General features: G+C 37.6%; 1 protein-coding gene across 1 annotated transcript in view; it reads left to right on the top strand.

The window, feature by feature from the left end:
- Positions 1 to 12500, top strand: part of boca (LDLR chaperone boca) — a 14382-nt gene that overhangs the window by 1577 nt on the left and 305 nt on the right. Inside the window, exons 2-4 of the mRNA XM_070122120.1 lie at positions 3408 to 3643; positions 5602 to 5746; positions 12405 to 12500. The exon at positions 12405 to 12500 is cut by the window's right edge and continues 305 nt beyond it. Coding sequence (XP_069978221.1) covers positions 3408 to 3643; positions 5602 to 5746; positions 12405 to 12485 — 462 coding nt within the window. The 3' untranslated portion in view covers positions 12486 to 12500. The remainder of the gene's footprint in view (positions 1 to 3407; positions 3644 to 5601; positions 5747 to 12404) is intronic.

The following is a 12500-nucleotide window of genomic DNA, read 5'->3' as shown; positions in this document are numbered from 1 at the left end:
GCTTTCCTGGATGGGGGTTGGGGGGCTGCAGGTGGTGCAGCCCCCTGCATTAAACAATATTGTGACTAAATCGGTACCGTGATTACAGCAGAAAATGAGAATTCCATAGTGCAAATGCATGATATCAAGGGTGACGCAACTCTGGTATGGAAAAGACAATCTAGCCATTTCCGATGGAAAGGAACACCAGAATCAACCGAACCAAAACAACAGAAATCGTCCCGGAAAGCGTTAGTGACGTCTATTTCCAAATGTACCGAAAAATTAAGAATCCTCCACGCATTCATGGTAGGAGAGAACCTAAGACAGCCATGGGGGAGTGGCATTGCCAAGTCTGTCCGACGCTCTTTCCTGTTGTGAATACAAGGGTTTCATTGTTTTCTTGGGTGAGGGCCAGCCTGTAGAGTATTTTTCTTGCATGGGGAATATTACATTTTTTCTTGCGTGGACATCATTTTGTCTATATTTGTGGGGACGGATCTGCGGACAGATGATGAAACAAAGTGTGCGGAAAGTTCTAAAGAATTTTATGTGTGGACGATGATTTAAAACAGAACTGTGTGTGCAGAAAGTTAACCGAGAACTACATTTGCTTGGACAGAATTTAACCAAATAATTTTTTTGTGGGGAAAGCATTTCCCGCGCAATGCAAACATGTAGGTTTTATTGTGCAGAAAGCCCTGAACCCTTATTAGCAACAAGTTTAACCCCAATAGCAAGGAGGGCATGAAAGTTACCAGGGAAATTGTGGGATAAAACATGAAGAACATACACAGAATCAGGAAAACAAAGAATCATCCATGTATTGACGGAAGAAACGAGTATCAGCAACACGTGGTAACACCACTCGTGCATGGTGGTAGTATGTTCTCTCCAGCTGTGCTTGTGTGGAGGATTCTTTGTTATCCTGGGTGAGGGTTGGGGGGTAGCAGTTCCCCATGGGAGCAGGGGGCTGTACCCTCTGCATTGAATGATATAGTGACTGATTCTGTGTAGATTATTCATATTTCAGCCCACAGTTTCCCTGGTAACTTTCATGCCCTCCTCCCCTGCTATTGGGGAATGTGGGAGTTTATTTTTTTCTGCTCAATAATTTCTATTTATTTGAAAACTAGGGAGTAAGATACCAGTGATACCAAAATCATCCGCATCTGTTATGTGGAACTACCGATGACTGCAACTTTTTGTCCGCTATTAGAATATCATATATGGTTTGCCCTAGCTTAGTGCATCCATACTGTAAAGATTGGCCAAAGATACTCTATGTATTTAGCAGCTTTTGAAAAGACACTATTTTTCTCACAGTTCAGTTGCTTGGGTTCTGTCAAAATTTCTCGTTTTATAGGACACTAAGTGATTTCATTTGGTCATTTATCAATAGTATCTATGCATTGTGAAATGACACTGGTTAATTTTGGTTTAATAGAATTATTTTGGTATTATTGGAAGTAATACCAAAATAATGGGTCTCTCTCTCTCTCTCTCTCTCTCTCTCTCTCTCTCTCTCTCTCTCTCTCTCTCTCTCTCTCTCTCTCTCTCTCTCTCTCTCTCTCTCTCTCTCTCTCTCTCTCTCTCTCTCTCTCTCTCTCTCTCTCTCTCTCCCCCTCTCTCTCTCTCTCTCTCTCTCTCTCTCTCTCTCTCAGTTTTTGATTATTTCACATAAGTCTATGTAGTTTTGTCTCTTCTTTGATCATGATTATTCTATTCATTTGTGGGTCCCATTTCTAGATTAAACTATGGGTAGTAAAAAAAAAAAATCAGGTCAGCTACTGTTTTTTTCTTTTTCTTTTTTTTTGTTTGCTTTTGAGAGGTCAAACATCTTTTCTTTTAGCAGTAGAAAAAGGAAGTCACACCTGTTTAGAAGTGCATGTGTGTTTAAATATCAGTTTGTGAAGGTGGTTTCAGGAAATACCTTCAGTTCCCATGCGGTCATGAAGATTTTATGTACAGATTATTAAACATTAAACATATACACATAGTTCTGTCTGTATAAGAAAGCTTAACTTGGATAGATGGGAAAGTGCACCAGAAGAAAAATTTATTAGGAGTGTGAATAAGTAATGAAAATCTGGAATCTGTGACTAATGGGGACAAAGTATTTCTGACAAACTGCTTGCAATCAATTACTTTTAGTGGATCCTTGTTAATTGTAGCCTCAAGAAGTTAGGTTACCATGCAGGTATATGTATACAGAGAAGGTTAGTGCTTATAGTCTTATAAGAACACCATAAAATGTAATGCATGCATCTTCATAACATGATGTGAAGGACCCATCACGTGGAGTCACAACCAAGGGAGCCATGACATGAACCCCACGTCATCAGGAGTTCAGGTGTTAAAAGTTAAGAATATGACTTTTTTTGGCTGTTTATTCTTGTACTCTTCTAAGGTGCTGATGAAGACAAGGATGTAAGTCTGAATATGTGATGAATCTGTAGTTCATCATGTGACGATAGATAATGTCAACCTTTTACGGGAAGTCACATATTTTGAACTTGTCTTTACTAGTCTGTGCTAGTTTCTTTTGCGTGCATTAAGTGTGAAGTATGTCTTTCTCTGCATATATTTCTATTGAATCTAATTTTGCTGTAATAGGACTAAGACCACTAAAACCATCATGCACTTATGATAGGTGATAGAATAATAATAAAAGTGGTGAGAGTTGCAATAATTTATGTGCAATAAAATTGGATGTTTGGGGTAAAGTTTGCTGGGATAGAAAACATACATTGATGTATAAAAAGAAAAAGAAAGGAAAACTGTCAGAGATACTTATATAGTAATTGCCAATTAGTTTTAGGTCTGTAGTAGCCAGGAAAAACTATATAGATCTATCATTACCTATGGAATATAGTACCAAGCTTCTGAAATATAGCCAGCATAGGATTGGTCATGCCTTTTAAAGAAATGTTGTTTTGCTTTTAATAATATTTTTTAGAAATTATCAATCATGAAGCAGAACTGTCAAATCTGAATTAGCACATCATACAAGTTCATTTTGGTAATTAGTGTACAGGTCAAAATCTTCGTTATGAGACTTAAAAACATCACAGTCATTTTACATTGTCCTGCGGGAGTATTGGTGTGATTTCCCATCCTCACCAGAGAGGATGCATATCTTTTAGAAGCTGATAGAGAGTATACCATTGCTTGTATTTATTATAAAGATTTATTGAGATCCAAACATCAAGCTCTTTTTTAGTTTGCATAGATTTTCATGAGAGATATTGTGGTGAGAAAAGCCCAAATTAGGAACGATAGTTGAACAGCCTTTTCAACTCAGTAAAATTAGAATAAATATGTAGACACGTTATGTACATCTGTCTTCAGAAGGATGAAGTGTTGTTGTAGAGAAAAATTAGATTTGATGTAGCAGATTATGTGAATAGAAATATGAATATTTTCAGGAAGATGAAGAGCCACTCCCGGAAGATGAGCTGCCAGAACACCTGCGATCTCCCCCCAACATGAAATTCGACCCGAGCAACATCGGAGACCCAGAGCAGTTGCTGAAGATGAGCAAGAAAGGCCGCACCCTCATGATGTTTGTTCAGGTCAAGGATGAACTCACTCCCGAGAAAGCAGAAGACATCACAAAGCTCTGGCAGAGTGCGCTACATAATAACCATATACAGGCAGAGAGGTAAGAAGTTCAGAGAGGATGATACGGAAGTTTTATTTATTTATGAAAATTGAAAGGAAGAAGGGCATTGATTCAGATGCAGTGAGTTGGGCTGAGTCCCTCCCTGGTGGCTCGCCATAAGGGACCCTTGAAGGTGGAAACGAAGGATGGATGCAGTAATGCACCCGTTGGCATTAGCTCCCTGATGGTGGTGGTGATGATAGAAACTCATTCCGTGAATAATTGATACCTTATGGTTTTCTTTATTCTATACAGAATTAGTATTTGTCCTTTCTTGTACCTTTATAAACCATTTGTGTTTGGCCCCATTTTACATATTGCAGACTGAAAAGATGGCGTACGTGACAATTTTTTTGCTCGCATCTCATGTCTTTTTAAGTTTTATTTTCATTTCTATTTGCTTTCCACTGATACAGATTTAGAATATACCATTTTATTTAGGGCTAATGTTTATGTTAAAATTTACAATGACAATACAATAAGAACAAGTCCTTCAGTCTATTATTATTCTTTTGATATACACTATAAATGAGCAGCATATACAGGTACTCAAAATGGAATTGACATTTTTAATTTTGACATTCACACTTATGCCATGTAGGGAGTACTTCATAGGCACTATATGAAAAGCCTATACATAAACAACCAGTATGATATATCAGATATTTCTGCCTGAGATAATGCTAAGGTAACAATATGTAAGGGATAGCTTACTTTGAAAGGAGTCACAATACATAGGCAGAAGATATACTCTATTTTTGAGGTAGTGAATTGCGGCACTAGTCATGCTTGATGCTCCGTTTGTTTAGCTTTGGAGCACATAGTTTTTTTTAGTGTTTAAGGAACAAGGTTAGGATATTTCTCTTATTTTGGCACATGATACATGCAGTGGGCTAGTGTGTACTTTTTTATGTCTTGAAATGCAGCCAAATCCTGTGATGTATATTATGTATTAGAGGTATTTGAAAAGGAGAGAGAGAAAATATATGCATGATTAATATCATACATCCAGGCTCAGCAATTACAGTTAGTGTAAATTGTTAAGCAATATTTGAAGCAGTTTGATCACACTTGAAAGTATTATGTGGTGGTGTAGCATGGAATTTGTCTTCTTTATATTTTGTTTATTGATATGATTATTTCTTGAGGATTTTCAAAATGTTATTACATGAAGGATGAATGTAGTCAGATGCTCATTATGTTGTATAATCTTTGTATATAATTAGTTGTAGATATTTGCTTTTGACCATTATATATCATGAATTTAGATTGTAAAAAATAACTAGCAGAATCAGTGATACCAACCATATCAGGTTGAGTGGTTTGGCACAACTTTGAATATGTTTAGGAATTAACCCACTTACGATGGGTGTCTCACATATGAGACACCCAGAAAAGTAAACATTACCAGGTGTCCCGCCAGTGCGATGCCAGATCGGAGCTTGTGCTCTGATTTTGTCGACCGTGGCGGGCAGCGCATGGGCACTTTGCTGGATTCGCCCTTTCGCTGACTTTGAAGCCGCCCGGAAAATATTATTTACCGTCGCTAGTGGGTAAACCCACTCACGCCGGGTACATTTTGTAGCCAAAATAAAAAAATCCGGGCGGCTACAAAAATCGGCGGGTGGAGCTTCGCCGGAGTCTGTCCGCCCTCCGGCTGTGGCCCGCTGCTGAGCTGGAGCGCGACCCCAACACAGCGTCACACTGGCGGGACACGCGGAGTGTTGATTTTTTTGGGGTGTCTCAGATATGGGACACCCAGCGTGATTGGGTTAAGTAAATGATTGAAGAAAGAAATGCTGGATCATATCAATGGAGTGAAATAAGAGCAGTATTTGTCTAGACTAACATTACAGACCTTTTTTAAACCCTCAGTATTATTTCTATCACAGCAAAATTTTGTACAGAAACCTTCCTAGTTGATTTGCTTTATTAAGTTTGTGATCATGTTCTCCCAGGTACATGGTTGACCAGAGAAGAGCAATCTTCATGTTTAAGGATGGTGCTCAGGCGTGGGATGCAAAGGACTTCCTGGTCGAGCAAGAAGAGTTTAAGGAGTGCTCGATAGAGAACAAGGTCTACCACGGACACTTTACTCCTGAGGTAGGAACATCTTGTGTGAATTGAGTGTTTGTGCGGGTGTTATGTGCATGTGTGCCTTCAATTTTTTTTCTTTCCTTTTTGATCTTGATGAACTAATAAATTTTATGTGTTTGAGTTTAGAGTATGTAATTTTTTTTATTCATTTATGAGTTTATATCTTTATCTGTATAGGTATATATATATATTAGTGTCTATATTCACATCTTTATCCATATATCTTTATTGATATGTATATATTTATATCTATTTATCTCTAGTTATATAGATATTTTTAGTCTTTATTGAAATAAATTACTCAAAGCTTTGTTTCCCAGACAAAAAAAGTGTCACTTATTTGGATCCTAAACCTATGATATGTGCATTTTTATTCCCCAAGAGACTATTTGTCCCTAAAGACAGTAATATCTCCAATACTGAAGATGTGAATCCAATGACCAACAGACACTCATATCTTTGATAACAGTAGAACTGCTTTTTATGTATTTTAATGGCAAAATCCAATTCTGTCTTTGGATGAAAAAAACATAGATTGAGCAATAACTTGTAAAATTAACTAAAGCCAGAAAACAAGTATCAATTTTAATTCACCTGCTTTTCAAGCCCGCTCTTCTTCCAACTTAACTGTTTTGGAATGGAAATAGTGTGTTCAGATGTACTTAGTCATACAATTGGTAAAACTTCATATGATGTTGATTTTTTGGGGGACGGGGGGAAATCAGCAAAACTCTTAATCCATTGGATCTTGGTCTTCTGCTACTCACAATTGGCCCAAAGACCAGAGAATAAGCCAACTTGATTGGAGACTCTCCTACATGTGTGTCTTGTGGACTGGTAGCACTTAAACACTCGTGTGGTGTCAAGACTCTTTATCTTTGCTATACATTATGGTTATCTCTTTCTGCATAAGTGTTTTTTTACTTTTTTGCCATTTTCCAATGTCTACATTTGTCTTTTGATATGTTGTATTAAGGTGGTATTATTGTGTTTATTCCTTGCACAGATTCCATATCATCTCTTTAGGTTATCTATTACTCTCTGCAGTAACAGTAACAATAAGTGATATTTTAAACACTAGCACAAGCACAGTAATGTGTACAAAGAGGAACAGGAAAACAGCTACAGTAAAAAAAACAACTTAATTGTAACATTTCAAGAGTTCCTCATAAGACAGATGATTAGCCTTCCCTAGACTCTTTGATTTTGACCCCCTTCCTGGAACCTGATTCAGCTCTTGGTCATATTTTCTCTCTACCATTATATAATCTTGTGAAAATTTTCTTATTTTGGCTGTTTTTCTATTCGAGTAACAATTTCTTATAAGTCATTTTTTTAATACTTTAGTAATATACATTTTTCTGTAATACACCCTGACCAGCAGGCAGGAATAGAATCCTGAGTTTGGAAATAGTGTCCTTTGTGGAGCCGGCGCTCTCCCAGTCGTGGCTCATGGATGGTACATTCCATACTTGGTTACCGATGGAAATAATGCAGGAGTCCCTTTCTAAATGCCCACTGAGTCTAATCACTGTCTAAGAGCTTTGTGCACTCGCGGCTAATCATTCTTGTCACCCTGCCCTTTAGTCAAAATTTGCACAACGGCATGTTCCTGACATTCTGGTCCTCAGCCAAATTTTTCCATGACAACTTGTTCAGTTCACCTAGCCCTCAAGACATGATGGTCATGTTACCTAGATTCAAGTGATTAACTCCTTAACCCATTGTACATAGATACATTTACTGTCTGCTGTAGTTTTTTGTAAATGATAATCAATTAACCCAATGCCGTCGGGTGATTTTCCAATACGCAAGCCCTCCTCCCTGGGCGGAATTTGTAGTGGCCTGGGCTTAGCCGCCAGGGGCCCATGCCATTACCTTAGGGTGTGTGACCACTCAAGCGCAGTACCAGCATTCCTTGCCTTTTCTTTGTAACACTAAGAAATTATTTTGTATTTTTCGGTATTATTTTCTAAGGTCTATATTTGCTATATATTCCTGTCAATCAAGAATGTATGTCACTTTTTTCATTGTATGTACTCCATAACTGATAATTATTCGCATTTACTCTAAATAAAGTAAGCAGTGTGATGCATCATCATGTTTTAACCATATGCTTTTTATTGAATTTTCTTATGCATTTTTTAGATAATGGTATAAAATGCCCTAGTATTTACACAAGGTCTATATTTTACACAAGGTCTTACTTTGTGAGCAAGATATAGCTTTCAATTTCTCTGCCTAGTGTGGTTTTATAGATTCGTGATCACATATATGTAATACACCTGTAAGTGTATATTGATATTCCTGTAAGGTTATTTTTTGTGTCTTATTTGTTCAATATCATTGGATCAAGTCTTTTAAAGAATCCTTTTTATTTCTTTTTTTCTTTTTTCCCCTCTTTTTTTTTGTTCTTTCTTTCATTCTTTTTAACCCATTCACGCTGGTATATTTTGAAGCCAAAAATAAAAGATTCCGGGCGGCTACAAAATCGGTGGGCGGAGCTTTCCCAGAGTCTGCTGCGCTGGAGTGCGAGCCCCGATACAGTGTCACACTGGCGAGACACCCGGGAATGTTTATTTTTTCGGGTGTCTCATATATGGGACACCCGTCGTTAATGAGTTAGAGTATGGTTCTGGATTTTCTGTTATATCATGATCGTTATTTTCTTTAATATTCATTTCATATTGGTGTATAAAGAAATAAAGTGTGGTATAGGAGGATATAGAAAGAATTTTTTATATTTCGTATTTATCTACGAAAATAAATATATACAGGTGAGGAGGATCACCTAGATGTAGCATTCAGAGTGTGCTATTCCTCAAGCAGGAAGCCTGACAGAGAGGAATATCACACCCTGAACACATCACCTTGGTCGTCCTCACACCGTGACTATAGCAGAGTCAACACCTGTGGTATGGCCCGTGAGACATAGAAATCTGTCAGGTAATATCCTGAAGTTGCGACTGTATGGGTGGAGAGTGGGAGCGGGAGCGGGACTGTGACTGAGACTGTGACCTAACCACTCTACTGCGGCAACTCCTTCGCTGCATGAGATCGTCTGCAAGTTTCTTCCGGAAGATCATCTGAGTCATACGACCTCCTAGTAATTGTGCACTGAGAAGGCATTGACTGCCATGTCAAAAAGGTTGAAGAAAATCTTTTTATACCACTTGGGGGATTTGTCAGTGGAGAGAGATGTTATAGCCAGCTGATCGCCTGTATCGACCCCCTTCATCCCAACATTGTAGTCTACTGTCAAACCCACTGTGGGACTGGGTGGTGACCATCTCACTTCTGTGGACAGTTGACAGCATGGTTACCATACGCTTGTCGTGCCATTGCAGGCACAACATGCCTGTAGGCTTGCTGCGACTTACCAGATCTCTGCAGACTTTCACCTGCAGATCGTTTGGCATGAACTTTCAGTTGACATGCACTGTGCCAACGTGTTAATGTATCAGGTCTGCAGGTTTTGATTACTGGCCTTAACTTCCACAGGTGGTCATTGGGGGGATGACTCCCCTCATTGTCCACCAAGTGGAGGTATTGGCTCAGTTGAATAAGGGCATGTGGTAGAAGAGGTTGGTCGACCTGTAATGCCTCCGCTCAGGCTTATGATTCATCCCCATGGCCATCCATAGGCTAATGAAGACCCTAAGCTCTGGGACAGAGGTATCCTCCCAGTCCTTTAGATGAGAAGAACTGGGCTCTGGATTTTGATGGTGGAATCTGGAAAGATAGAAATATAAATTTCTAATTGTACACATTGTAATCATTATACACAAGATCTTTTGCAGAAACTTGTATAATTTTGCAGACACTTATCGCTAAAGCCTGAGAAGGCCTTATGAAATGTATAATGTAAGGAAAATAATAGTAATTATTCAAAACTACTTCATCCATGTTTCAGTGAAAAAAAGAAAAAGAAACTGCAAAAAAACAAAAATCATGGCATGGCCATACAATGACCCCAGAAAATGCGAGAGGCACACTATGGCATGTGCATACATACTACCCAGAATGCAGTCCAAGCATGTCATGTCATGGCATGTATGTACATGCCACTTGGTGGCAAGGGGTTAATCAGCATATATGACCTCACCTGATTTCCCTTTTTCCTGAAATTTTGAGAAAATGTATTTTCTACTAATATTAATACTGTTTTTGTCATTATTGACATTATGAATATTTTTATGTTATGAAAAACATAAAAAATCAAGGAAAAGGGTAAACTTGTGGAGTCCTCAATGTGTAAAGCACAATTGGAAATGGCAGTGGGCATGGCATGTCATGCCATCCAAACACAAAGGGTTAAGGATGGATGAATTTTAACCATGTCATGGTGATCTTTACATATCCATGCTGGGTAAGAACATTGTATTTGCTATGGTGGTTATAGTGGCCACTTGGCACCGAAAGGTTGGTATATTTACATGCTCATGATATATGCATCTGTATCTTCAGCTTAAAATATGAAAAAAATTAAGTTCATATGATGGAAATGTAAACAATATGTACATCTGTTTGTTTGGATGGGCAGCGTTAGTCTTGTTGCTGTAATTACGTGGACGTATTAGCTCACTGTTAGTATGAGCAAGTGCCATAGAGCTTTTTTTCCTTCCTTTTTTTCCTGGTCTTTTGTTTACTAGATCCCCAAATAACTTACCTATTGTGGGGGGATAGCATTACTATCTTTAGATTTATTACATAGCTGGCAATTAATTATACCTGTGATATAAATGATGATTAATTTTTCAGATATTCAATTTGTTCTCTTATTTGCATTCACACATATATGTGTGAAGTTTATTATGATGTAATGGTGTAGCCAAAAGAGTTTTACATATAGAAGTGTTTTTTATATTTTCTGCAATTGGATGTTTGTACTCATGGTTTGTAATAATTTGCACTCCTTTGTTTTTCTCATTACTTTCTGAATTCATTGATGTTTTTTTATATTGTCTGTTTTTCCAATTTACCTGGGTATGAAAGTTTTTGTTACTTTTCCTTGATCTTTTGGATTTTCTTTTCTTGCTGTTAGTGCGGCAAAAATATATATGGTACATCGTTGTTTGAGTGTAGTACTACTTTAAAATAATTGCTGATGGGTGATATAAGCTTACATGCCACAGTATGACCAGACTTTTTTCCTGTTCGTATGTACTTACATCCTACGAGAGATTGAGCTTACTCATGGTTGTGTGCATTAAACAGTTGTTCTCTTATTTAGCCATGACATCAATTATTGAAGAGTTACATCCCCCAAAGGTGTGCTTAAAGTCTCTCTTTATCTTAATTTCCATGAAAATTATATAAACTGGAATAAAAATTGTGGAGGATGGGGGAAATTATATTTCCCATGCTTTTGAGTGCAACCCAAATGATGTGTGACATGCTTGGTATTAGGCTAAAACTATGCTTGATAATGTCTTGTCTTTAATTTGCTTTTATTGTTAATACTGTTCTTTAATCTTTATAGTTTTCTTTTTGTTGTTGTTTGACAGTCATTAGTCTAGACTTTTTTTTGTTATATTGATACAAATTTGTTTTATATTAGCTGTAAGTCCAAAGCTTAGTGTAGCATTAAGAGGGAGTATACTGATATATCTCTTTTGGAATATTTGCTGCCAACTAGACTTGCCTCGTGCCTATTTCAGATGTGGCTGGCATATTGCACTTTTTCTATTTGTATCCCTTGTATCCAAAGATTATTTTAATGATTCTGGTTATTGTAGTTCCCAGGTTTAACTTTTAGTAATCTAGGTATGTATAGACAACTCTGTTTCAATTAATTAGGTTTGTTATACTGTGTGCATGATGGAATGTGGTGTTATTGGGGGTTAAAAAAGGACTTATTGTAAATCTTGTTCTTATGAAATAAGAGATCATATGCAGTTTTAAACAAGGCTTTGGTACTTCCCTTTTGTGTGTCATACAGTCACACTGGCAGGGTTGCCATATGACAATCTGAGTAGTTCACACAAGGAGACTGATCATGTAAGCTAGAGTGAAGGTTACTTACAGGTTCACAGCAGCAACAAGAGAGCTGTGTTTTGGTGCATAACATCTTTTAGGCATACCTGGTGAATGATTTGTTTTAAATATTGCCCTTTTTACAAAGCAAAAACCATCTCGTTTTCCCTCTGGTAATGCCCCAGGGCAAAAGATATGCGCATGATGGAGCCTTATAAAAAAAGAGCATGAAAAATAATGTATGTATCAGTAGCATGATGTGAATAACCTGTTGCTCAGAGCTGCGCCCAAGTTGACCATAACATGAATGACCCATTGCTTAAAGCCATGGCCTAGTCAGCCATGACGGGAACCCAACACCATACAAAGTCTAAAGGTCAAAAGATAATCGTGAAATTCCAAAGCACCAGGATGAAAATGGCCATCCTCAAGTTTAAGTTTTCAGGATTTATATAAATCTTTGCCCTTGATTGTCATAAAATTCTTTGGCTTTCTAGGAGTGTTTTGGTATAGCTGAAAGCCTACATTAGTCCTTATTGAGTGTTATAGGAAACTGTGTGTTATATGGTAGTTTTTAGAGAGATAATCTTTGAAAGAGCAGAGGGAGCAGATTTTTTTTTCTCTTTCTTATCCTTTGCCAGGGACTTTATTGTGATCTGTGTATGATGGATGTATTTCATTATTTCAGGGAAGGAAGGAACGTGAAGGAGCGGAGGCAGCCAAAAAGCCCAAAAAGGGAAACAAGAAGAGGAAAAAGGTAGAATTATAGGGTATTAGTTGAAAT

Source organism: Penaeus vannamei, chromosome 5 (assembly GCF_042767895.1).
Source record: "Penaeus vannamei isolate JL-2024 chromosome 5, ASM4276789v1, whole genome shotgun sequence".
Lineage (NCBI taxonomy): Eukaryota > Metazoa > Arthropoda > Malacostraca > Decapoda > Penaeidae > Penaeus > Penaeus vannamei.
This window is presented reverse-complemented; position numbering and strand designations above follow the sequence as displayed.